The sequence below is a fragment of the Sminthopsis crassicaudata genome, chromosome 5 (assembly GCF_048593235.1).
Source record: "Sminthopsis crassicaudata isolate SCR6 chromosome 5, ASM4859323v1, whole genome shotgun sequence".
NCBI classification, from domain to species: Eukaryota; Metazoa; Chordata; class Mammalia; order Dasyuromorphia; family Dasyuridae; genus Sminthopsis; species Sminthopsis crassicaudata.
The window spans coordinates 53,228,173-53,255,197 of NC_133621.1; the positions used below are offsets into that span (position 1 = coordinate 53,228,173).

At 33.4% G+C, this 27,025-nt stretch overlaps 1 protein-coding gene across 1 annotated transcript in view; it reads left to right on the forward strand.

Annotated features, from left to right (window-relative positions):
• The window catches only part of MRC1 (mannose receptor C-type 1), a 101,864-nt gene that overhangs the window by 29,660 nt on the left and 45,179 nt on the right, over positions 1-27,025 (forward strand). Inside the window, exons 4-8 of the mRNA XM_074266731.1 lie at positions 13-177; positions 10,352-10,465; positions 14,360-14,506; positions 20,994-21,176; positions 25,897-26,054. Of these exons, the coding sequence (XP_074122832.1) occupies positions 13-177; positions 10,352-10,465; positions 14,360-14,506; positions 20,994-21,176; positions 25,897-26,054 (767 nt within the window). The remainder of the gene's footprint in view (positions 1-12; positions 178-10,351; positions 10,466-14,359; positions 14,507-20,993; positions 21,177-25,896; positions 26,055-27,025) is intronic.

Below are 27,025 nucleotides of genomic sequence, written 5' to 3' on the forward strand. Positions count from 1 at the left end.
TTCTTTTTGTAGTTGCTGGCAGTCAAAGTTTATGGACCAAAGATCCATTGACTGGTATCTCCTACCAGATAAATTCGAAATCAGCTTTGACTTGGCATCAAGCAAGAAAGAGCTGTCAACAGCAGCAATCAGAGCTATTGAGCATCACAGAGATATCTGAGCAAACATACCTGACAGGTAAAGTAATAAAAAGTCAGTGATGAATAGAATCAGGTTATTTGATTTTATTTTTTTAAGCATATAGAATAAACCATAAAAGAGATTATTACAAAGTCAGCCTCAAGCCATGGACTGGAGAAGACCATGCAATCATGTCCAATGTGCACTGGGAAGATTTCTTATGAAATATACCAATTTTGATTAACAATATAGAGCTGAGAACTATCAAAAGGAAAAGGTGGAAGTAGTTCCCAGAAACACTAATATACAAAAGAAAATCAACTCAGAAAGTTAAGCAACTATGACAGACACTATGGCTCTGGATTGAATTAATTTTGGGGACAACTTAAAAATCATTTCAAGGTTTTATTTTAAGTTTATGAGACATTTCTATCACTGGTGTTGATTTGTGGAATATCTTCATCAGCATCATCAATTAATTTTGATATTAATTGATAAGGCAAAGTAATCAAAAATGAATTCCTAACAGAGCTTTTGAGTCAATAGTGAATTGGTGCTCCCTACAAATGGACCTGATAAATAACAACCATCATCAATAAACATAACTAATGTTTTTGAGAATCTGCAGAAAACATTGCTCTTAAACAATTGAGATAGTTATAGGGACTGGACCTGGAATTTCAATGGGGATTTCCAAATTCAAAAATTCTATCAATGGAGGTTTTCACCTTCTATGCAACTTATAGTCTTAGAGAATTATTGTGTGTACTCAGAGATCAAACGAATTGTACTAGCCACATAACTAGTATTTGTGAGAAATGGGGCTTGAATCCAGATCTTCCTAGTTTTGAGGCTAGCTGACTAACCCCTGTGCTTCTCTATCTAAATAATGGAGATACATAAAAGCTCATGACAAATTTCATGCTCCTGGGGTCTTCACAGATTAGTTGTAGAGATAAGACATAATTTTGAGTAGATATGGAGCAATGCAAGGGAATATACACTGTACTCCAAAGGGGTGATGTGGTCAGTAAATGGAATAAGTTTTTGGTTGGAGCAACATCCAGATCAGCCAGAGAAAGCTTCATAAATAGGTGGGACCTTATGCTGTCCTTGAGAGGAGCTGGGAGCGTTCTTGAGTCAGAGATTCAATGAGTAAATAAATGTACTTCAGTAGAAATGCCCAGTGTAAAGTTAGACAGCACCAGAGTGCTGGGCTTGGAGTCAGGAGAACCTAAGTTCAAATCCAGGCTCAGACACTTACTAGCTGGGTGACTCTGTTGCCTCAGTTTCCTCATCTGAAAAATAAGCTGGAGAAAAAAATGGCAAACCACTCCAGTATCTGTGCCAAGAAAACCCTAAAATAGGGTCATAAGGAAAAAAAATGATTGAACAACAACAAGAAATACTCATTCTACATACTCATAGTTATCTATGATTTGTATCAGGAAGTAAATTTGAAAAGAAAGTTAATAATGATAATTAATATTCATATAGTGCTTTATGACTTACAAAGTCATAAAGCCTATGACCTTCTTTTTAGTACACCTGCAAATATTTAAAAAAAAACACCACTTTCTTTTAAAGCCCTTTCCAGATTTCTAGAAGTCTCACCTTTTGGAAAAGTGAGTGAGAGTTCAAAGACAAAATTGGTAAATAAATTAAAGTTTTTAAGAAAGAGTAATTCTTGTCTTGTTTATACATCTCTGTTTTCCCCACTCTGAAGAGATTGACTCATTTAAGGGTATTCTCTTTACTCATCTATAGCAGTTGACTATGATTCAGCCTTCTTCATTGAGAAAGGAAGGAAAGAGCTTTCTTAACTGTAACTGAGATGAAGTAGTCTTCTGGGGAATGTGACTTGGTTACTCAAGTATTTTGAAATATTTATTCCAAACTATATTTTAACATATCTTTTTCTTGTTCAATATTCTAATAAGTATTATTTCAAATTTCTTTGGATAGAATGGAAAGTCAAATTCAGGAGGCTCAAATTTCTTAGATATTAAATTAACATTAATTTAAATAAGAAAATTTTCTGGTAGATTATGCTTGAAACACAGAATACAGTATTAACATTTTTTTTCTTGAACAAATGTATTTCCTCATTTGATACTCATCGCAGCCCTGTAAATTATGTGCTAGCTCCATTTCATAGATGAGAAAATCGAGACGGAGATGCTAAGGGATTTGCTCTTAGTTAAATAGCTAGGAAGTGTCTGACAAAAGATTCAAATTCAAGTCTCTCTGATTCCAAGTCTATCCATTGTGTCACTTAGTCACTTAGTCAAGGATCTGATTCTGGAAGGGCCTTGAATGCTTGGTTCAGGATATGGTTTGATGGCAATGGTGGGGTAAACATATACTTTGGAAAGCACTGAAGCAAAGCAACCTACTATCAAACATGAAGCAATATCAATGGCTAAAACCAGTGTTAAAGCAATCAGAGATAGAGCACAGCTTAGAATAAAGGTTTCAAGGAAAGGAAGCAAAAATATGCGTATCAACTTTATACTTGGGATACTTCCAAAGAAGGTCTATGAATGACTGAATGAAAGTAGTGTTTTTAAGCACTTACTAAATACTAAAAATTGGGCTAGGCACTAGGAATGCAAAAACCAAAGTAAGGCAGTTCTTGCCCTCATTTTAAGGAATTGATACAAATTGCAGCACTGCCATGTCCTAGTAGGAAGTTTCCAACCTGTTGCTTTGGCTAAAAATATTCACCAATGATGGCCAACCTTCTGTTAACAAAAACTTGGTCCTATCCTCTGACAATAGTCACCAACTTGAACTATTCCAAACTATGAGAGGCCACTTGAGCCTTTAGTAACCCAAGGTCACCTCTACCCAACAAGGTCGAAGAGCAGAATTGTAGTGGAGGGCAAATAGTTGCTGTCCCTGGAAATGAAAGTTATTCTTGTAAATCAAAGTTTATTTTTCATATTTGTACTTTGGAAAAAAACATAGTTCCCTTTAGACTTATTCATTTATATAAATAACACCATCTGTAGCATGTTTTTTCAAATAAGAAATAATATTATTGGATTATTATTAAAGAGAGTTGGTGTTATATAGGGGATGGAGGGATGACTTCTGAGTCAGTTAGATCAGGGTTCCGATTCTGCCTCTGATTTATACCAGGGAAGTCTCTGAACCTCTCAAGGCCTGCTAGGTAACTTTTATACTAGATGGTTCAGAGCAGATCCCTGTCTGCATTACTCAAAGGAATTTATTTACCGACAGTTCCCTTCAGTATGAAATTTCATTTGTTGGCCAAAGCCAGCTCACATCAGTTTGTCTTAAGATTAGCAAGACATTTTTCTCATAACCATTATTGAGGTAGCCATTAGTAGGAGGCCAATTATCATTTTTTAAGTCTTTAAGGGCAGGTTAGAAGTTTAGAAATTCAGGGGCAAAGTAGATTCAGAATTTTTATTTTGTTGATAATAAATTTTACTTGCAAGAGAGGAAATAATAAATCTTGAAAATTGCTTTCCTAGTGAATATGAAATGCAAAAATTTACAACCTCAGATTCAAAGTGAATCATCAATGTCTTTTATATGACTCTATTAGTTGAGAAGTGAGGGATAAGGAGATTGTGTCCTACTTTAGAATGCATGACCCATCATTATAATTGGGTTGAAATGGAGGTTTTTCTTTTGCCTTCAGACAGAAACACGAGCAAATGCTGCATATTTATGCCTTCTCTCCAAAAAGTTAAAAGTGGAGACAGTATTTGAACATCTACACTTGAGAATGGTTTTTGTCAGTGTGCCAATTTTGGATAATTTGGGGTCATAGAATCAGAGATGTAGAAAGGGAAATGAGTTCTGACATTGTCTAGTGCATCCCCTTATTTTACAGATGAAGAAACTGAATTTCAGAGAAGTTAAGTGACTTCTTTCAGATTACATTCATAGAGAATAAATTGCTCAACCACAATTCAAATGTAGCCCTCTTTGCTTTGGATCTGGTACTCTGTCCATTCTACAGCACCGCTCTGCCCCTTCTATACAGACTGTCTTTTTGCTTTTATTTGAATTCCCAGCACTTAGCATACTGCATGGTGTACATAGTAAGTCCTTCATACATGCTTGTAGATGTCCTATCAACCTCAAATAATACCCCACTTTACAGTGCAATTTGTTGCCTATTTTCTGGTGGTACCAAGTCCCTATATTCATGGACCACTGACAACACATTCAAGAGGAACTGGATGGAGCCCAATGTTGCAGATTTCTTTTAAAGTGAAATGAACCTTGAGTAACTTTTATATACCACAATAAAACTTAGATAATGTTTATTTTGTGCAGAAATTTCTTTCTGTCATTTGTAGGTACTTTACATTGCTCTTACATGTATCAAGGATAAGGCCCTTTCAGAACAAATAAAAGGAGGAGGAAAACTGGAAAGCACAGAGAATAGCCATAAATCACACACACAGAGACAGGAGAATAGGGAAAATGGTTTGACACTCCCAGTGCTAGGGTTATTTAGAGGTAGGTAAGATATAGATAGATTTGTGTGGATGTGTGAATATACATATATTTTTATTGTCTTAAGTTATTTCATGTCCAACTTTTTGTGACTCCATTCAGGAATTTCTTGGCAAAGACACTGGAATGGTTTGCCATTTCCTTCTTCATCTTATTTGACAGATGAGGAAACTGAGGCAAACTGGGATAAGTGACACAGCTAATAAGTGTCTGAGGCCAGATTTGGATTCAGACTTTCCTGATTCTGGGGCTGAGCTCTGTCCAGTCACCTAGCTGCTCATATACCTGACACACACACATGATGCACATACATTACCTATGTATATATAATAGTACATTTTTCTCTCTCCCGATATACTAATATATACATGTGTTTGTGTATATTTGATTGAAATGTACACAAATATGAAATTAATTTCTTGTCATTTATGTAACAAGCTGTTTACTGAACATACTTATCTTTCCTATTCTTTTTCCCCTTTCTTCGAGCTTATTGGAAGAAAAAGAGCCATGGACTAGAGATTACTTTTCCTCTTTTCCTAGAGAATGTGGGAGAAGAAACAAAAACTGCCAGGAGTGTGAATTGTTCCCACACTAAGAATTGATTCATTTCCTCCATCATTTGCTAGGCTACCTTGGATATCAGTTGAACTAGAAGGAAATACTTCCTCAATCAGGCAGAAAAAAAAGGGAATTGTGCCAGCAGCAAGAAGCTAACAAGGCATAATAGTTTGCAACTGAGTTCACCTCAGATGCTTCTTTGAATCTTATCCAAGTCTTCCAGAATTTGAGTCTGCAAAATTTAACTGGAATTTAAAAGCAAAGATTCTTTAAAAAAAAAAAAAAAAGCAAAGATTCTTTTGCAGAACTTATGGTACTTCCTGCTGCAGGTCAGGCCAAATATAGCATGTCAGTTATCTTTCTTTCATGTATTTTCAAAAACTTTTGACATTAACAGAAATGTGGAAGTTATATGGGAGAAATTGGAGTAGAGAGAAATCTTGCAGGATCTTAGATCTTTTTAAAAATATCCTCTTTTCTGATTCTTACTCCTTCTACCTTAAAACTCAGTCTTTTCTTGATTCTTTCAGTGAATGTAAAAAATAAACTCAGGAGAACAGTCAGTTGGTAAATTTGGAATAAAAATCCATATTTTTTGGTTATTGTTCTCAGAGAGTCCTCTTTTAATGCTTCATTGTGAGTTTTGGGGGGCCAGGCCAATGGAACATAAGCCTAGGCAAGTTTTACCAGGTTAATATTTAATTTTAACCTGGCTCATTTGGAAGAGACACATCTCCAGAAGATTGATCACCAAAGGCAAAAACAAATAAATGCTTTTGCCAACAAACACCTCATGAAATCATTCGCTGAGGCAAGGAGAAGTTATAGTCTCTATTAGCTAAAGAAATATTCTTAATTATGCTTTTGAGGTAGGTACCATCAAAATATATATTCAGAACTTAGGATGTCATTAAGTTATTTTGCATTTTGTCTGGATTTGAGAAGGGGGGAAATATCAGGGAAGTTGATTTGATGATTCTTGACCACAAATTAGAAAGATTCCTCTAACTTCACAAGCTCTCATGTGTTATTAGGATCCAGAATGCAACAGATAGGACTGGATTTAGTACTGGGAGGGACCTTAGACAGTATTGAATCTAACTTCTCATTTTTACAAATTATAGATGACAGAAGTTCTATAATTTGCCTAATAGCAGAGCTGTGATTTGAACTGTGGCCCTTGAACTCCAAATGATAGAACTCCTAACCTAGGAGAAATGTGTACCAACCTATTGGAAATGCTTAGATGGTCCAGGGGATGGAGTGTCAAATTTGGAGTCAGGAAGAATTTGAGATTAAAAACTTGTCTCCATCTCCTATTAGCTCAGTGACTCTTCGGGGCAAGTCATTTAACTTGTGTCATCTATAGATTCTTCATTTGTGGATTCTAATACGAGAGCTTGTGAGGTTCATTAAGGTTTGCTCTGTCAACTCATTACTAATTATCCATAATTTTAGGGAGGAGGTGGGGGTTGACTTTAAAGTGAATCTTCAGTTCCTGAGTCAGATTCATCACTAGAGAGTCCTGTGGCATAAAATGATGCAAGATTGGAATTGCAGAACTGAAATTCAATATGGGAAGTGAAATTTGGTGTATCCCCTGACTGGTTTTTGCTAGTTCCTTTAGATTTTTTTTTGATAAAGGAAAAAACCAAAGAGAACTCAATACAGAAAAAATGCCAGTGTAATATTGCCCCTAAATTATTATATATAAGAGAAATATTATTCATATTTCATATGCATAATTATTTTTGATTTAAGGTACCAGCAAAGGGAAAGGTACATTTCATTTTTGAAAAACAAATAAAAACAATTCTTAAACTTTCTATACCCAACTAAATAGAATTTAATTGAAATTCTTCATCTGTTTCAATTGGTCCAATAGGAGAAGTAGATCTGATCACTGATGATGTCTATTGACAGCCGTTATTGGTGTAGGAATCACTATCACACTTGAAAAAGAGTTAACAGCTGTAGCAGCATATGAAGAATACTAAGACTCTCTCACCCTTTTCATGAACTGTCCTTTCCTACAGTATTGGACTGTATTTTATTTGGGAAAGATTGAATGTAAGGAAGTATTTTAGGATAGTCATTTTCCATATCCATTTTTAGCTTTCTCTAGGTAGCATAATGGATTGTGTTGGATCTAAATCAGGACAGATCTAAGTTTTTTTTTTTTTTTGGTGTGGAGAGGAAGGGGACAGGCAATTAGTATTAAGTGACTCGTGCAGGTTACTTTTGACAGATCTAAATTCAAATCCAGTGCAGCTAGATGCACAGTGGATGTAGCACCAGGCTTGGAATCAGGAGCACTTATCTTCCTGAGTTCAAATCTGGCCTCAGTTAATTACTAGCTATGTGGGCCTGCGTTCATCAGGTCATCCTGTTTACCTCCGTTTCCTCATCTTTAAAATGAGCTGGAGAAGGAAAGGGCAAACCATCTCTCTGCCAAAAAAAAAAAACCAAATGGAGTTAGGAAGGATTGGATATGGCTGAACAACAACAATGTAGTTTATACTGTGCCAATTACTGAGATGAAACTGCTTTATCAAAAGGTGAACAGTGAACAACTATGGACAAATAAAACGACCTTTTTGGTCTCATTTTCTTTGATTTCAAGTAATATATAATAGTGTTTGTCAACTATTTTCCTAAATCTCTATTGATTGCTGTCATGTATGTTTTATTTTTTCTTCTTTCTCACTAATTATTTTTTAGTCTTCTTTATTCATCCAGTCTTGACTTCTCATTTTCTTATCCTCCATCTCCTCAATCTGAAATCATTCAAAGTTTTGCCCTTGGTCATCTTTTGTTTTTTCTTCTCTTTTTTTTAATCTTCTCTTATTCAGAAAACTTTTGAAGCTTTAATTCACATTTATATGTAAATTTCTCTTTATTATCTTTTCCTCAACTTTAGGAATATTTTTACCAATTGTCAGTGCCCAGTTTCCAACTTCTTGTTAAACTAGTAATATCTCTGGAACCACAAAGTAAAAAGCAGATGAGGGAAACTGAGTCTTATGATTCACACAGTTTTAGAAAATCTTTGATTTCTAGAGTAGCAAAAGATATTCTGGACTGTGACAATTGGTCAATTAGAAAACTAAGTGCCAGGAATTGTGCTAAACACTGAGGATACAAAAAAAGTAAAATAGTCTCTGTCCTTAAGGAGTTCATATTCAAATGGTTTAATTAACGCATAATGGGAAACATACAAACTCAATACTGGCATCAAAATAGGAAAATGTCTTTTATAGATATAAATATTGATAAATATTAGCAGTGAAAAATTAATGATTCACATACATGGGAAGGTGAAGGAAGAAAAGGGAAAATGCATCTATATAGCATGTACTATATACTGAGCATTGTACTACATTTAAAAAAAGAAATATTTCATTTGATTATCATAATCCTATGAGATAGGTACCCATTTTACATTTAATCCCCATTTTACAGATGAGGCAACTGAGGCAAACAAGATTAAGTGACTTAACCAGGTCATACAACTTGTAAGTGCTGGATCTGAAGTTCCTTCTTCCTGATTCCAGACTCAGGATTCTATTTACTAAGCCACCAGCTGCTTCATGAAGTTTGAGCTATTTTCCTAGTTTTCACCTTTTGCCTATTTTAAAACAATTCACAAAAAACAATGTTTACTTGAAAGCAATGGAATAGTCCTCTAGAGTTTTATAAACAAGGGAAAATTTTTGAATAACTTGAGTCTACTGCAGGGATCAATTTTGATCAATTTATTAGAATATATAAAATCAAAGCTGGAAGTCACACTTGATGATGCTTATTCTAAACACATAAAACCAAGAAAAAGCATAGCTAGAGATTGTAAAGATTTCCCTTTTCTAATGTTATTTCCTTGCCATAACTGTAAAATAAGCATTTTTATTTTAGTATTTCTAAGCTTGGTAGAAACCAGATGCTGAGCCTTCTGAACTCAGGGGGAAAAATCTAGGCCTATGGAGGACTTGGGAAAGCACTTTTTTTAAACTTGAAGTTTATTTCTCTTCACTCTAGAAAATCTGTCCCATCTGCTCATATTGTTGCTTTATAATGTTATAGCAGGAGTCTACTGGGCAAAATGAATTCAAGAAAGAATCAAATACATCTTGGCTAAGGCATCTAAATGATAGGTATATATAAGTCCCCTAGTTAACTAAAACAAAACAAACAAATTTTTTTAAAAATTTAGATTATGCTCCCTCCCAGGTGTATCTATAGTTATCCTATCTCCTTGATTTCTTTAAAAATATATTCTAGTTGGTATAAAACCATGTCCAGGTGAATTTTGGGTCTTGGGTTAAGTTTCTATGGTTAAAGAAATGATTTCCAGCCTCTTTGAAACTGAGACTTTATTATTGTGTTTTTGGTTTTATGGTATCAGCGGACTACTCCACAAAACCTTGTGTTGTAGAGAAGGGCTAGATTTGTGGTTTCAATGGTGTAGGAAATTCTCAGAGAAAGAAGTGCTCCAACTATCTATTCTTAGAGTCTCTTAGGATTCTGAGAGTTTGATAAAAATAATAATAAGTATAGCTAATGATAGTTAATATTTATAGAGTGCTTACTATGTGCCAAGCAATGTGCTAATTGCTTTATAATTTTTATCTCATTTAATCCTCCAAATAACCCTTGGAAGTGGGTACTACTATTATTTATATTTTACAAGTGAGAAAACAAATGGCAAACAGAAATCAAGTGACTTGTTTAAATGCAAATGAGGAAACTAAATCTCAGAGATGAAATGGTCCCCCATGTGACCAAGACAAGATTTAAACTCAGGTCCTTTAATTCTAGATTTTTTTTTTGTTTTTGTGAGGAAACCTGTTTGAGTGACTTCCCCAGAATCACAGCTAGTTAAATATTAAGTGTCTGAAGCTGGATTTGAACTCAAACCTTTCTGATTCCTGGGCTGGTGCTCTATCCAATGCACCACGGAGTTGTCCCTAAAGCCAGTACTTTATCATAACAGAGACTAAGATAATATACAAAGAAATATCATTTTAATAAATCAAAATAAAATAGTTCTAGTTCCATATAAAAAAGAAATACCAAGAAAACAATCCCCATTAGGTATGTAATTCAAGAAATTAACTTTGAATGTAGGTACATTGGTGTCCTCTTCTGAATGTCAATTATTTTTGTTTTCCAGGTTTGACTAATTCGCTTACCACAGGACTCTGGATTGGACTTAATAGTTTGAGTTTCAACAGTGGATGGCAATGGGCTGGCTACAGTCCTTTCAGATACCTGAATTGGCTTCCAGGTAAGAGACATTCCTTTTGTCATTGATAGTGTTAAACATTTTCAATTCTGAAACCCTAATGATTAAGGTCTTTTAGACACATTAAACTGAACTAGTTTGCAGGGAAAATGAACAAAAATGAAAAAAAAACTTATCTTTCTTAAGGAGTAAGGATACTGGTCTAAGTTTATAATATAGTAGGAACTTTAACTTGGTTCAGTTGCATGGGAGCCAATAAATAAAAACTATTATTGTAAAAGACCTGATTGAATAGATTTTCAGGTAAATTGCTCCACAGGTGAATATTTCCTTTCCTATTTAGGATGCAAACTTTTAGAGGACATAGATTTTTGCTTTTTTTTTTTTTTTTAACATTTGTGTGATGTGATTTGTCCAATAATGTTTTATGTAAAAAGCACTTTTAAATAATAGTTCTTGTTGCCATTACCATTATAATCTATATACACCACTTGCCAATAACTACACCAGTCATACTCAAAGCATTTTATCCAGTGATAACAAGCCAGTGTCTTGTATGAAGTACATTTAGCAGATAGAATTAAGGGATCTTAGAGTTAGAAAGGATTTTAGAGATGTTGTTATATATATATATATATATATATATATATATATATATATATATATATATATATATATATATATATATATATATATATAATTTTTCTCTATTTTGTTGTCCCAAGTCACATTATTAATGCATGCTAGTACTTCTGAGGCTCCTATACCTTTCTGTCTCATATGGAATCTCAAAACTAGAATGTTTTGTAGTTTCGACTGTTTGTCATTGCTGGAATTTGTGATAATTTGCCATAGGAAAATGCTTTAGAGCATAGGTATATACAGATAATCTATGAGAAGAGCTAAACTTCAATCAACAAACATTTACTAAGCACCTCCTATTTATCAGGCACTTGATTAAGGAGTGAGACTCCAAATAAACTAACTGAAAAAAAATCCAGTGGCAAGGAATTTAATTGCCTAATAATTTATTTTACTGAATTTGGGAGTGGGATAGTTGTTTCATATATACAGATTTTTTTAATGTTTTATTTTCCCCCCAATTATGTTAAAACAATTTTAAAACTTTTTTTTAAGTTTTGAATTCCAAATTCTTCCCCTTCTTCTTTTTTCTCCTCTTTCCCTGAGAATGTAAGCATTTAGATATAAATTATATATGTACAATCATGTAAAACATTTCCATATTCATCATTTTGTACAAGAAGATGAATAAAGGATAGAAGGAAGGAAAGAAGAAAGAAAGAAATAAAAAAGAGAGATATGGAGGTAGGGAGGGAGAGAGAAGGAGAAAGGAAAAAAAGAAACAAAACAACCAAAAAAACAAAGGTAATGTATGCTTCAGTCTGTATTCAGAAAATATCAGTTCTTTCTCTGAAGACAGATAACATGTTTCATCATGAGTCTTTTGAGATTATCTTGGATCATTGGATCATTGCTGAGAATAAAGTCATTCACAATTCTTTATCGGACAATATTTCTGTAACAGTTTTTAACATTCTCCCGGCTCTGCTTACTTCAGAGATTGCTTTTTGAAGTCAGAGGATCCTCTGGACTGTCTTTATAAATTCAAAAGTAGCTCATCTTCCTGATTTATTTTTTCTCTTGCATGGCTTTAAAAAAGAAAGAAAAAAAATTTAAACACCATAAAGAAATCCTATGCTTCCTTCCATTTAGGAAGAAGCACTTAGAGTAGAAAAAGAGGTGTGATAAAACATTCTTTCCAAATGTATTTTGCTAAATGTTATTATATTTTATTGAGAAATTCAATTTTCTGTTTTTCAATCTTATATTTAAATTGGTTTTCTTTTGCATGAGATGTCATTTTTTTCTTGTTTTCACAAGTTAGAAATGTAGTGCCTCTGTCACTAATTTCCTTATGATTGTTTCTCCAATCTATAATCCATTTTAAACTTATATACAGTAGCTCCATATCTGTGAAGGTAAATAGATAATCAATATGCTATAGGCAAATATTAATATTGACTATGGAAAGGAAACAACCTTAATTCAAAAGGACATCAGTTTTTATTTTAATCAATGTTATTTATTTAAGATTTTCAATACTGTTTTTGATGCCTACAAATTTACTTCATAATGTGTTGGGCATCTTTGCAAAAGCAGAAGACTATCTGGAACAAAATTAGCTCTCTGGCACTATTATTTTTAATTATTGAATTTGAAAATTAATATCAGTTTAGTAACAATAGTCAGGAGAAGAACCAAACAGAAGAAAAGAAGAAAACAGAAGGGTTTGGAGAGTACATAAGATATCTTTATAGATGGAAGGGGTTGTTCTACCCTCATCATATGTAAGTGATGCAATATCTTCATCAAATTACATTTGATTACATTTTTTTAAAAATTAGCTAGCAGAGTTTTGCATTTAAGGACAATTTTTTGTTGTTAAATCAGAGTGTCTAGAATCTAATCTGTTGTGTTTGTTGCTAATCTCACATAAAGTAACTAATTTCTTTATCTGGATCTCAATTTTATTATAAATGATAGAATGAATCTGCTTGCTTCTTCAAGAGTTTATTGAAAAAAATGGGTGTAAACATCTTCAGTGAAACAATAACAGGAAATTCTTAATATTTTGAAAAGAAATTATGAACTCTATTGGACCAAGTTCTTTAGGGATATGGAAAACTAATTCAATTTATATTTGGGAAGTGATCATTGTTGCAAGTTATTATAATTAGGAACCTCATTTTGAGAATTTTTCTTCATAGAATTCTTTATTATATTAATTGCTAAATTGGGGCTTCCATAACTTCATTTGCCTTGAGCATAATTCAATCCAGCAAGCATTTACTAAGTGTTTGTTATGTGCAAGGTATTGTGACAGGCACTGTGAATGCAAAAAAATTCCTGCCTTCAAGATGCTTTCATTCTATTGGGTTTACCTTATACAAATTACAACTCTAAGTATTCAAATACTGTTATGACCATAGTAAGTATTTAAAAAGAGTATTAAATACTACCTCCCCAAGGGGTTGTAAATAATATATTGATAACTAAGTTTATAGAATGATTTATTACTTTTCTTGTGTATAATTAATAAACAATGACAATAGGATATTGTACTATATCAGTATTTCTTGAAAGTTTCTTACCATTTCTTTCAAATTATCTCTTAGTCCAGATATCCTGTTATTGTTTAACCAAACAACCCTAAGGTCACAAAATTTTAAATATCCTTATACTTATCTTTAAGTAGTTCTGTGAACTTTATATGTATTAATCAAATAGTCTTCACAAATATCTGGAAATTTTTTAGATACCAAGCATTTTTGTAATACTAGAAGGGAAAGAGAGCTCTAGCCACAACATCATTGTCCTTAAGTATTAAAAATATAAGAATCCATTGCTTTATAGAATGGATGCATTCCAACAGAGTTGATTGTAAAGTCAATTCTGTTTTCCCACTGAAATTTAACATGAAATAGAAGACATGTTCTAATGGGGAATAGGGGGGTCTACACCTAATGAGTGTGTTGGGAAATTTGGGGTCAGGAAATGACAATATTCAAAAAAAGATTTGTCGTACTTAAAAAATCACATTCCTGCTGTCATGCAGCTTCCATCATCCTTTCTTTCTTGCTTCTCCTTTTCCCTTTCTTTCCTCCACAGACTTTGAGACAAAGAAACTTTTTCTCCAATTTGAAGACATCATCTAATTTCATCTGCTCTTGGTGTTAGGATAACTAAAATGCAGCTCCACATTTCTTCCCTTCCATGTACTTTTCCTCACTGTTTCTTCTGGATATCAATATTCTCTCTTGGACTTCTTATACATTTCATTTTGGAACTCTGGTTGGTTTGAAATTGTCACCAATATTTCTCATATCTAAATTTGTTTTACCTTTTTTCTCAAAGGAAGTCCAGCACCTGAACCTGGAAAAAGTTGTGTGCTCTTGAATCCTGCAAAAAATGCCAAATGGGAAAATGTAGAATGCTCTCAGAAACTTGGATATATTTGTAAAAAGGGAAACAGCTCATTAAATCAATTCGTTATTCCCTCAGGTATGTAAATTATTTAACTCAAAAGTGACTGGAAAGTCTAGATTTCATTTTTGAGTAAAATAAAGACTTAATGTAAATTTAGTGTAATAACTTGGAAAGATAGAGGTAGAAAATTTGTAACTTACATAACAGTATTTTACTATCACCCATATGTTTTCTACTTCTATATTCACAAACTCCAGAATTCCCTCATCTGATCAATTTTTCATGTCAATTTTCATTATGTCTCAATCCCTAAGCTTAGTTTTCATCTTTACTATGCTCTCCTTCCCTACACCCTTTAGTTCTTTCTCAGGCCATTATCTGTGTGCTATTTATACTCTCCTAAAGCTACTATTTCCACCCAATGGTGAACCAAATTCAGCTTTATAGTATGTCATATTCTTGAATCCCTAAACCCTTGTTAAATCTCATTTTGCTAACCATCTTTTGCTAAATCTCAACTTTTGTTATTATTGTTGTTCAATTGTATCCAACTCTTCCTGATCCCATGGACCTTCAGTCCTTCACTATCAAATTATGTTTAAGTTCATGTTCCTTGTTTCCATGACACTATCTCTTCTTCTGCCACCTCCCTTTTTAAAATAGTATTTTATTTTTCCAAATACATGAAAAGATAGTTTTCAACATTCATCTTTGCAAAATCTTATATTCCATTTTTTCCCTCTCCTTCCCTTTTCCCCTTTCCCTAGACAGCAAGCAATCCAACATAGGTTAAACACGTGCATTTCTTCTAAACATATTTCCATATTTGTAATGCTGCACAAGAAAAATCATATCAAAAAGGGAAAAAATGAGAAAAAACAAACAAGTAAAACAACAAAAACAACAAAAAAGTGAAAATACTCTGCTTTGGTCTATATTCAGTCTCCATAGTTCTCTCTCTGGATGCAAATGTCTCTTTCCATCACAAATGTATTGAAATTGCCTTGAATCACCTCATTGTTGAGAAGAGTCAAGTCCATCAGAGTTGATCATTACATAATGACATTATTATTGTGTACAATGTTCTCTTGGGTCTGCTCACTTCTCTTAGTATCATTTCATGTAAGTCTTTCTAAGCTTTTCTGAAATCAATCTGCCCATCATTTCCTATAGAACAATAATATTGCATTACATTCATATGCCATAATTTATTCAGCTATTCTCCAACTAATTCATTCTCTTTTTCTTCTGTCTTCAACTTTTCCTACATCAGTGCCCTTTCTAATGAGCCTGACATTTTTATTATGTTGCTAAAGTTTTTGAGCTTCAGCTTTAGTTTGACCTTTAGTTTGGTCTGAATTAATTTCTTTAAATATTTATGATTTGATCTCTTTATTGTCAAAGGGACTCTTAAAAATCTTCTACAATACCATTATTCTCACTCTTGGATTACTTCTATTCCATGCTTCCAAAAATGCCAATTCACATGCTGCTTGAATAGAGCTGGAGGAAATTATGAAACTGTGCTAAATTAGTTCATTACAAATGTGTATTATTTAAACTCAGTTGGGACTTTGATGTAGTAAGGAAATGATTCTATTCCTCAGTAATCAATTTGCTCCCCATGTCTTCACAGTACCTTTTTCAAATTTCTCATTTCCCTTGACATTTTCTTCTCCATATTTCAACTGATGACTTCATTGCATAATTCACTGAAAAAAAACCTGAAGCCATTCAATGAGAGATCCATCATCTCTTTCTTTTCAACTTGTATCACTCAGCCATATCCACCTACCACTTCCATCATAGCAGCTCAGAAGAAGAGGCTTTCCTGCACTTCTGATCTAATCCCTTTTTTCTCATGCATATTGATCATTATCATTCCCAATCTCTTTAATTTGAAATCTTTAGCTCTCTATTGGTTGTTTCCCTGATGTTTACAAATCTTCCCCTCTTCCCATCCTCTCACTAGATCTAGCCTTCTCAAACAACTTAACCTATCTCTCTCTTCTCTCTTGGCTAAATTCTTTGAGAAAGTTCTTTTTAATTGCTGCTTCTAGTTTTTCTCCTCTTCTAAGTATTCTGCAGTTTGGCTTCTTATCACATTCAACTGAAACTTTTCTCTTTAAAATTACTTCTGATCTCTTAATTGCCAGTCAAAAGGCCTTTTCTCAGGATCATTCCTTTCAACCTCTAACATAGGTGGTGCTATTGATAGCCCTCTTCTGTGAGACTCTCTTCTGTAGGTTTTCATGATCTTTATGATCTTCATCTCCAACCTCCAGAAGGAAGTCTGGAGCAGCATGACTGCTTCTCATTCTCCTTTGCTGGATCTTCATTCAGGCTTCTTAACTGTAAGACTTCTCAAGAGTCTCTTCTGCACCCTCTTTTCTTGATCATTACTATCTAGCTTAAATTATCAGTTCCAGTCGTTTTAACTATCATTTCCATGCAGATAAACTTCAAACCTATTTATCTAGTCTTACTTTCTCTTCTTCTCTCTGCTCTCACATTTCTTGTCTATTGGACATCTCAAAGTGGCTACTCTTTCCAAACTTTTCTGTTACCATTGAAGGTACCACCATTGTCCATTATCTAGGCTCACAACCTCGATGTCTTCTTCAACTCTCACCTAGCCCACACATCTATTCTATTTCCAAGTTCTATTGGTTTTACTCTCATAGTCTCTCTCATAGGAGTTCCCTTCTGTTTTCTGACAATGTTACTATCCTATTTTAGTTCTTAATTTCATTTCGCATGTGTTATTGCAAAAGCCATCCATTTGGCTTTTCTGCTTCCAGTTTCTCCCCACTTCATTCTAGCTTTCACTCATTTTCTAAAGTGATTTTCCTAAAGCACAGGTATGACCATGTTACCTGCATACACAGTAACCCCCAGTTGCTCTTTGCTTTGGGTCATGTATAAAAGTCTCCAATTGAGTTTAAAGTACTAGTTTGAAATGTCTAAGAAGCAGTTGGTATAGACCATACTGTGCCCAGAAGAAATATTAAAATTAGATCTGGGATTCATCTGCATAATGATGATAATTGTTGATTATTGATAAGATTACCTGATAAAAATTATAGTGAAGAAAGGGAAAAGGACCTAAGATTGAGCTTTTAGGGATACCCATAGTCAGTAGTCATGACATAGATAAAGATCCAGAAAAGGAGACTGAGATTGAAAATAGGCCTTCTTTATCCTTAAGTTTTCTTTTCTCTAAGACAGACAATTCCAGCTTCTTTAACTGGTTCACATGTGATATGTACCTGAGAACTTTTAGCCTCTTGATCTCTCGCTTTTGGATTTCTAGCTCAGAATGTGCCAAATATATGTCTCAGGCATAAATACATTCCACAGTATTCTCATGTGCAGACTGAACCAAATTAGAATTTAATAGGGAAATACTTAACAAAATAAATTAAAAGATACATTAAAACATAAATAGTAAAAAACAAAAAAAATTAGAATTTTAGCTAAAAACACAATTAGATATCATTGCTTATCAGATAATATCAGTTAAAAATATGGCTTAAAAACTAAAGTCAATAAGTGGCACACAGAGACCCTGGTATAGGGTTTAATGGTGCCCCATTTCTATTAGAATTTGAGACCACATCTTTAACTTAGCAATTGTTTTTTCCTAAAACATGCCAATCAGAACTGAATATAACATTCAGACTGGGTCTGATCAGGACAGAATACCTACCCATTCTTAATACAGGACTCTGTTTTTATTAACTTGACCTAAGTTTGCAAACACTTTTTGGTCATTTCTTAGTGACTCATGCTAAGCTATCCTTCCACAACGTTTTTGTTTTTCCATAAAAAATGCTATCTAGGCATGTTTCCCTTGTCATATACTTGTAATTATGATTTTTATTCCAAGTATGTTTTTACTTCATCATCATTAAATAGACTTCTTAGAGTCTATAAAATAAAATACTCTATCACCCAATGTCTTCATTAGCTCTTCTCTCTTTATAGCGTCTTTTAAAAATTTTTATTTTTATAGCATCTTTTTGACTTTTATAATTTTTGACATTTATAATTTTAGCCAAGTCATTGATACAAATGTTAAATAGCCTGGGATCAATTCATATCCTCAACTCAATATATGCATTTCTTTTTCCTTAAAATAATAACATTTTAATTATTTCTGGCTATAAGGAAACTATACACACACACAAATATATAAGTATGTATCTCTCTCTCATATATATATACAAATATGTGTATATGCAGTTACCCCTTCTACATCAATTCTACATAAATTTTTTTTTGTCATTCCCTTAGTACCAGAGAAGAAGTCTGAATTTCCCTTTTCTTTTATGGGCTATTTATAGTACTTTATTGTAAAATTTGGGTTTAATATTTGGTCATAGACTCTATGTTGTCTGATGACCTTTGTATGTTGTCTGCAGCTTCTGCAAAACTCCCTCAAAATTCTAATTTAATTTCTTATGCCAATTGGTTTTATATTGAAACCAGGATGGGGAGAAAGTTGCTATCTATCCTCCTCAGTATTTGTGATCCTGAATTCTTTGCATAAACTTTGGAATCACCACCCTCTAGCTCTCTCATATATGTTATATACCTCTAGAAATGTAATATTTTACTTTTTTTTAATTTTTTGCTCTGTCATTTTCTGTCATTTGCTAATATCTTGACACTAGCTTTGATGACATCTGTTCCTGAGGATATTTTTCTTTGGGAATTTCTTCCTCTTTATTTTCTTTCATCTTGCCTAGGTGGCAAATTAATGAGGCATTGGACTTAAAGACAGGAAGGTCTAAGTTTAACTCTTGACTCAGACACATACTAGGTTTCTGACTAAAACATCTCAGTTTACTCTTCTATAAAATGATTGAATTAGACTCAGCCTCCAAAATGCCTTTGAAATCTATATCTATGATCCAGGAATGATTCTATAGTGTGTTCTATGGCAAAGTGAATGAACAGCTTGCTTGGACTTGGAATCAGGAAGATTTGAATTTGGATCCTGCTTCAAGCCATTGTTAATTGTATGAATGAGCAAGCCTCTTAAACTTTATGATTTTTCCCATTTGCAAAAGAGATATAATAATTATAGAACTGTGGAGAGGATGAAGTGACATGTAATATATAATAAACTGGGACATAGAGAGATAGATATTCCAATACAAAGACTCCTAAAGAAACTCTAGTTTGCATTTGCAGCGTGCACAATTTGTGACTAGATCAGTCAGGAAGAGAAATACATCATATAATCATATTGTAACTGCAAACTGATGATAAGATGAACTTAATCAATTTTGACCCCCTCTAAAAAGTCTTGATGGTATAAAATTAGGGCTTTTTTTGTCTTTTTTTTCAACCCTGAACATTTGAATTTCCTTCCCAATGAACACTTTTAAGAATTTCTGACAAATAGACGTGTTATTTATATTTGAGTTTTTTTTGAACTTTTGAGCAACAAAATGAACTTTTTCCACAAGAGGGCTCCAAAGTTTCATTAAATTCCTTTTGAATATACATCATTTTGAGAATGTTTGATATGTAGTGACTGATATGTTAATATTGCATCATAATCATTATCAAACATTTAATCAAGACACTGTATGTAGAGTACTTTGCTAGGTATTAGGAATATAGAGAATCAAAAGACAAGCTCTCTGGGCTGGATATTCTGGTAAGGAGAGATAAGAGTATATAAATTAAAGGATGAACAACAAAATGAGGCAGGATTTTCATTCATTCATTTCTTAATTAGCTCAATCATTCATAAGTTCTACAAATATTTATCTACTAGAGATTGATGGAGATACAACATTTAGTAAGATTTGGTCTTCTCCTATCTCCTTCTCCCTTTCTCTCTTTTCTCTAACTTTTATCCGTGTTTTAGTTCAAATTCCATTTAAAGTTAGCTTAATCCCTCTGTTGAACCCAATTCCTCTAACATTTATTTGTGTTCTTCAAGTATTTAATACTAAGTATAAAATACATTGTATTGTTATTTATTCTTTTTTTTATAGTCTGGATTTTCTGATAAATGATAATCTCCTTGGGAACAAATGAAATGTCTCCTGTTCTTAGTGGGTTTTACTAGCTAGAAGCTCTGAAAATGTTTGTTTTTGACTATTTAGCAAAAGAACAACTAGATGGCACAATAGGTAGAATGCTGAGTCTGGAGTTAAGATCCAGCCTCAGATATTAGTTCTGTGACTTCAGGCAAGTCACTTTAGTTTCCTCATCTGTAAAATGAGTTAAAGAAGGGAATGGTGAACCACTCCACTATTTTTGTCAAGAAAATTGGTCATCCAGAGTCAGATTCCACAGCAACAACATAATTTAGTAAACATATTTTCTATGGAATTCAAATGAAACTGTTGACCATAAAGGATAGATTGATTTTTTTTAAACTCCAAAAAACCTGTGCATGTGAGCCACAAAATCAAGAGATTTAGATTTCTGGTGCTCATCTTTATTTGTTTCCAAACAATTCTGTACAAATGTACAATGTCTGAAAATATTGTTGTGATTGTTCACTTTAATCTGAAATGTATTTTTAAAAATTTTCTAGAAAGTGATGTTCCTATTTCCTGTCCGAGCCAGTGGTGGCCATATGCAGGTCACTGTTACAAAATTAGTAGAGAACCCAAAATACAAAAAGATGCCAAAACAACCTGCAGAAAGGAAGGAGGAGATCTGGCAAGTATCCATAGTATAGAGGAATTTGACTTCATCTTTTCTCAGTTGGGATACGGTAAGAATTCATACAAGTACAATTTATTCTCTTCTATTTCCTACTCCCCAAATTTGCTATAGATATTGCTATGTAATTTATGAAATACTAAGATTTTTAGTATAAGTAAAGACAGTATGCATAATAAAATGTTGAGTTTAGAATCAGGAAGAATAGCATGTTCAAGAAAATTTTGGAGGATCATAATGAAGTGGGAATTCCTTATAAAGGGGAATTGGAATAAATAATCTCCAACTCTAGAGTCCTATGATCCTGAATATAAATGAGTTCAAAAATTTACCAAGTACCTATGATAATGAGTTGTAGCCCTCAGGCTGGGAATGATGAATCTTCTGAGTCAGTAGTTGTATATGTAGATCATCTGTTTCCATCAAGCAAAACAAGAGGAAATGGGTCATGATCATAGTAGAAGTCAGCCCCTTCCTGATGTATAACTGTGGAACAAGTTAGGAGATTAGAAAAAATCATAGGAATTAAGAAGAAAACAATTATAGTGGAGATAGACAAAGAGGAGGAAAATGAGAAACTGAAGGTACAACTTTCAGTTATTTTAAAATCCAATTTAAGAATTAGCTAATCTTCTCTAGGAGAGATTACACACTTTTTCCTTATTAATGGGCATTTATTTTAAAATAATGAAATAGGGTTTTAAGAGATATGTGAAGGAAATAGTTATAGCAAGTAAAACATATATGTCTTTTACATTTCAAATACTTATAATTTTTTAGATTGTTGATATAAATGTTTCCGTATTAACCACAGAATATATATATATATATATATATATATATATGTGTGTGTGTGTGTGTGTGTGTGTGTGTGTGTGTGTGTGTGTGTATGTATTTAAAGTATATCATTGGAGAGAGAAACTATAGAGATATTAATGGTAATGATGCTGTTTTATATATGTTCAATGTCTATTTTTGATAAAAGTAGGAAAGGTCAATAAATATCAGTGGTAGAGGGAAGGGACACTATTGTGACAACATTTTACAGGAAAGTTGGTAATTCTCCAGTTTCTTATGACTCATTAAGGCTCAAGATAGTTTTAAAACTTTTTATGCTATTTCTTTTTCACCTGTAAGATAAGTATTGCTACTCATCCCCACTTAACATATGAAGAAGTTTAGGCTAAGAGAAGTAATTTGCCTGTCACCCAGTTAGTAAGTAACTGAAGCAGGATTTGAGCTCAGATATTTCTGACTCCCAATCCAGGATTCTATACACTACACAAACCTGGTTGTCAGAGGCAACATCTACTAGAAAAAGAACCTGCACCCAAAGTGCTTAGCAGTGGGTTCGGAGCCTGCTAGTTTACAATTTTTTTCCAGATGGATTAAGGAAAGAATCGTGTACCCCTCTTGCAAATGACATTCTATCATTCATGATTCAGAGCGCTGGAAACACCTGCTATTATTGGATTTGAGCCAACAATGGACTTCTCCAAAAATGAAATTCAGTGACATTTAACGGAAGGACTAAAACCACTGAAGGAAATCCTGAAATAGAGAAGTCTTTCAACATTTTCAGGATCTAACCATTTTTCTTCACTCTCCAGAACAATATCTTTGCAATCTACTGGCAAGAAGTTTTATTGCCAAGATTAAAATGATCAGATTAAATTTACACATCCAGCTCACGATAGACTCTCTAGAAAATTAAATATACTTTTCAGGGTCTATCATTTTCTTTTTAGGAAATGCCTGAATTGAATGTATGTAAGATGATGTTGTCTTAGAACATAGAGGGACCTAGATCCCTACAAACACATTAAAAAACTCTAAAAATATATCTGAAGAAAAATTGATAAAGAAATCCAGAGAAAAACTGGCCATGAGCTCTTTCATCTCATCAAAAACTACTTAAATTATTTAAACTTTGAATCATTAATTCTTAAGGGTTTTAAAAATTGACATCTTTTGTTTTTATACTACCTTTGTTTCCAAGTAATATGGAAATTTCCCTTCCATAAAGATAAATATATGTGTGTGTATATATACATGTGTGTATATACGTATATGCATATATACAGACATATGCATTCTAGTTTTGTTTCTACTCTTTTTATTATTTCATATATGTCTTCCCAAGCTTCACTCTATTCTTTGTATTTTTCAAGATGCAGTAATATTTCATTACATCCATATATTATAATATGTTTAGCTACTCCTCCAGCAGTGAGATGCTTTTTTGTTTTTAGTTCTTTATACAAAAAATACAAAAAGGAAGTACTGCTATAAATATTTTGGCATATATTGAACCTTTCTATCTCGGACCTCCTTAGGATATATGTTTAGTGGCAGGAGTACAAAGTCAAAGGGGATTGATATTTTAATTATGTCCTTAGCATAATTCCACATTGTTTCCCAAAGTTTTTGGACAAATTCATAACTTCATCTTCTGTTAATTTAAAGGAAATTATTTTATTTTCCTAAAATAATGTGTTGTTTTTGGGATCTAAAATAAAATCCCAAAACTTCCCACCAAATTCCCTACAAATCTATTTATAGATTAGAAATCAGTAATCAAACTTACTATTGATTTTGTTGACTAATAATTCAATGACAGTGATATAACTCTCTTTTTCAACTTATATTGTCTCACATATCAATCAATTTTATCTTGAATGTAGCACTTGAATATAGCACTATCAGTGAAATAATAGAGTTTTTAGATAATTTAAACTCCCAGTGCTACTGACATATGTCATAAATACTTCTATTTGGAGGAAAAAGTGAAGAGATGTGGGCAAAGTAATATTATAGTTAGATGGGTATAAAACAGGTTGAGTATTCAGACCAAAAAGTTATCATTAATGACTCGATGTCATCTTGGCAGGAAGTGTCCATGGTATGCCTCAGGGAATCTGTGCTTGGTCCTGAGCTGTTAAACATTTTGATCAAGGACTTGGAATAATGTGTGATTGCCAAGCTTATCAAACATGCACGAGTCAAAGTTGGGAGGGATATTTAATGAATTGGGTGATAGATTTTGAATTCTGAATGATTTTGATAAGCAGAATATTGGGGCAAATGTAATTTGATACTCCATAGAGATGAGCATAAAGTCTTTCATCTGTGAAATCCATCTCACAAATAGATTATGAGGAAGAGATCTGGGTGATGTTAGTGAAATGCCATCAGAAAATGAGTAGCATAGGGATTGTGATTGTTCAGTCATTTAGCTGTGTCTGATTCTTTGTGAGCCAATGGACCAGAGCATGCCAGATCCTTCTAATCTCCACTATCTCCCAAAGGAGAATTTGGGTAGAGTTAGAGATATGGCAACCAAAAAAATCTAATGGACTCATATCAGATTGGGTGTCCATGACTGAGAAGATGATAGTGCTTCTGTACTTTACAGTGACACAAACACATCCAGCATGTGTTTTAAATTTAAATGGTAAACCATAAGGAAAGGATGTTATTTTTTTTTTATTTTTTATTTTTGGGAAGGAGGGGAAAATTTGGAACAAAAAGGAAAGGATATTATTATTTTATTTTATTTTTATTTTATTTTTGGGAAGGAGAGGAAAATTTGGAACAAAAAGGAAAAGATATTGATTGATAAGCTGCCTAGAAGAAGACGGCAACCAAAGTGGCAAATGATCTCAAATTTCTGCCATATTAGGATCAGTTGAAAGAAATGGAAATGTGTAGCCCAAAGAGAGGGGAAGGAGTTGGACATAGGATTTCACGAACTCAAGCTTTTGCATGATTATTTTATGAAAGAGGAAATGATCTTCTGCCTGTCCCCAGAGGGTGATAACTAGTAGCAAAGAGACAAATGATTATAGCTGTCTGAAAATGGAATGAACTTTCTCATGAAGTAATAAGAATATTATAAACATTATTCTATATCACATATAACATATATATGTGTTTATACATAAACACATATGTCTATACACATAGGCATATGAGTGTGTATATTTTTATATACACATAGACATGCATATATACATGTGTGTGTCTGTATGTGTGTGTCTGTATGTGTGTGTGTGTAAAAAATATGAGATCTCCAAACAAAGGCTGGATGGCCATTTTGGGGTACTTTTTTATGTGGTAATCTGCAGTTTATTACTAGTTAGTATTTTTTTAAAAAATTATTTTGGGGTACTTTCTTAAGGAAATCTTTTAGATATTGAATGGACTAGATAATCTCTGAAGACCCTTTGAAGTCTGAGATTTGGCGAATTTGTAATTTTATGTTTTTTATAAAAACACATTAGATTTATAAACGGTTGGTCATATTGTTGTCTATACAAATAGGGTATAACTACTTAGTGTGTATACGTGTGTGTGTGTGTGTGTGTGTGTAACTAAACCTGATGTTTGATGAATAGAAAAGTTTCCATCAGTTATGTTCAAGTTAATTTAACTTATTTGTTTGTTTCATTATTGTTATCCATATAAAATAGGATTTGTAATTGCTTAACTTAATCGGACTCCTAATTCTCACCTTCAAAATTCACTGTGGACTGATAGCGTGGAATGTAGAGGAAGTTCAAGCCCTTCCTGTAGTATCTATGCTAGATTAATTCTGACACAAGTCAACTAGCCTCTATGACAGCAATAGGGCCCATAGAAAGAATAGCCTTGATGCTGACAAAGCAGAAAATCACAATTGCCTAACTCACTTCTTTCCTTCTAGGAAGCAATTTTTTTCCCCTCTTGCTTATGTTTGTCTAAAAATATGATTTTTTTCTCTCTCTGTTTAGAGGAAAAAGATATACTGTGGATTGGCTTAAATGATCTCAAGGTTCAAATGTATTTTGAATGGAGTGATGACACCCCTGTGACCTTCACCAAATGGTTACCTGGAGAGCCAAGCCATGCAAACAACAGGCAGGAAGATTGTGTCGTGATGAAGGGAAACGTAAGAACATATACACTAATCACTGTCTTGTACTAGCCAGAGCTTGCTTCAAACCAAGCCATGGCAAATGTTCCCTCTTCTTTCTGTTCAGCCCCTTATGAATGGTAATGTAGGTTGGGTGGACAAACACCCTTATAACTCAAAAGCTGATCTTCCATTAGGTCAGCCTCCTCCAGCTAGCTCCTAAAGAGGAATTCCCAGCAGGTTCTAAAAGAAAAATGAGTTGTTTTTATTAAAAAATGAATCAGAAATGGCCAGTCACTTTGGCTTTCTTTGCCTGGATCCTGGCTATGAGGACTTTGCACACAAGAAGAACTAGAACTTCATTCTAGCTCGTCCTCCATGTAGCAGATACGTATAGCCTTTCATGCTCTGATCAGTCCGGTAAAAATATGCCACATTCTATTTTTTTGAGACTCCTTAGAGCATCTGTCCCTTAACAACTTATGGGCATACATATTTTAAAGAGTACCTGATTGGATCAAAATAAATATAGGATTTAAAAATCTAATAGTAGATAGTAAAGAAACAATTTCAATATTTTAAGGTGCTCATATTCATAGGTTAGATGCATTCAGTTTGTAAGAATTCTGGGGTTTTTTTTTTGCTATAAATTGTCATTTGGGCATGAGGCAGTGTGGTAAGGTGAAAAAAAGTGATGGATTCAGTGCTACCAGAATTCACATCAGTGGTGGGCTGGTAAACGTTTAGCAGCTGACTCTCCAGAAAAAGAAATACCAACAATACAGTTTTAATTCTAACCTGTATTAACTCTTTCTCCAACATTTTCTTAAGGCTAGATAATCAACAAAACAAACAAAAACCTTGATTTGTAGTATTTGCTGATTTTTGAGGTGCAAATGCTCACCCTGAAATTTTAACAATGAACTTTGGGAGTTGGTATGAGTTGACTCCAGCACACTCCTGGTTCACTTCCTATTTCTCCTATTTATTCACTTTGGGCAAGTCAC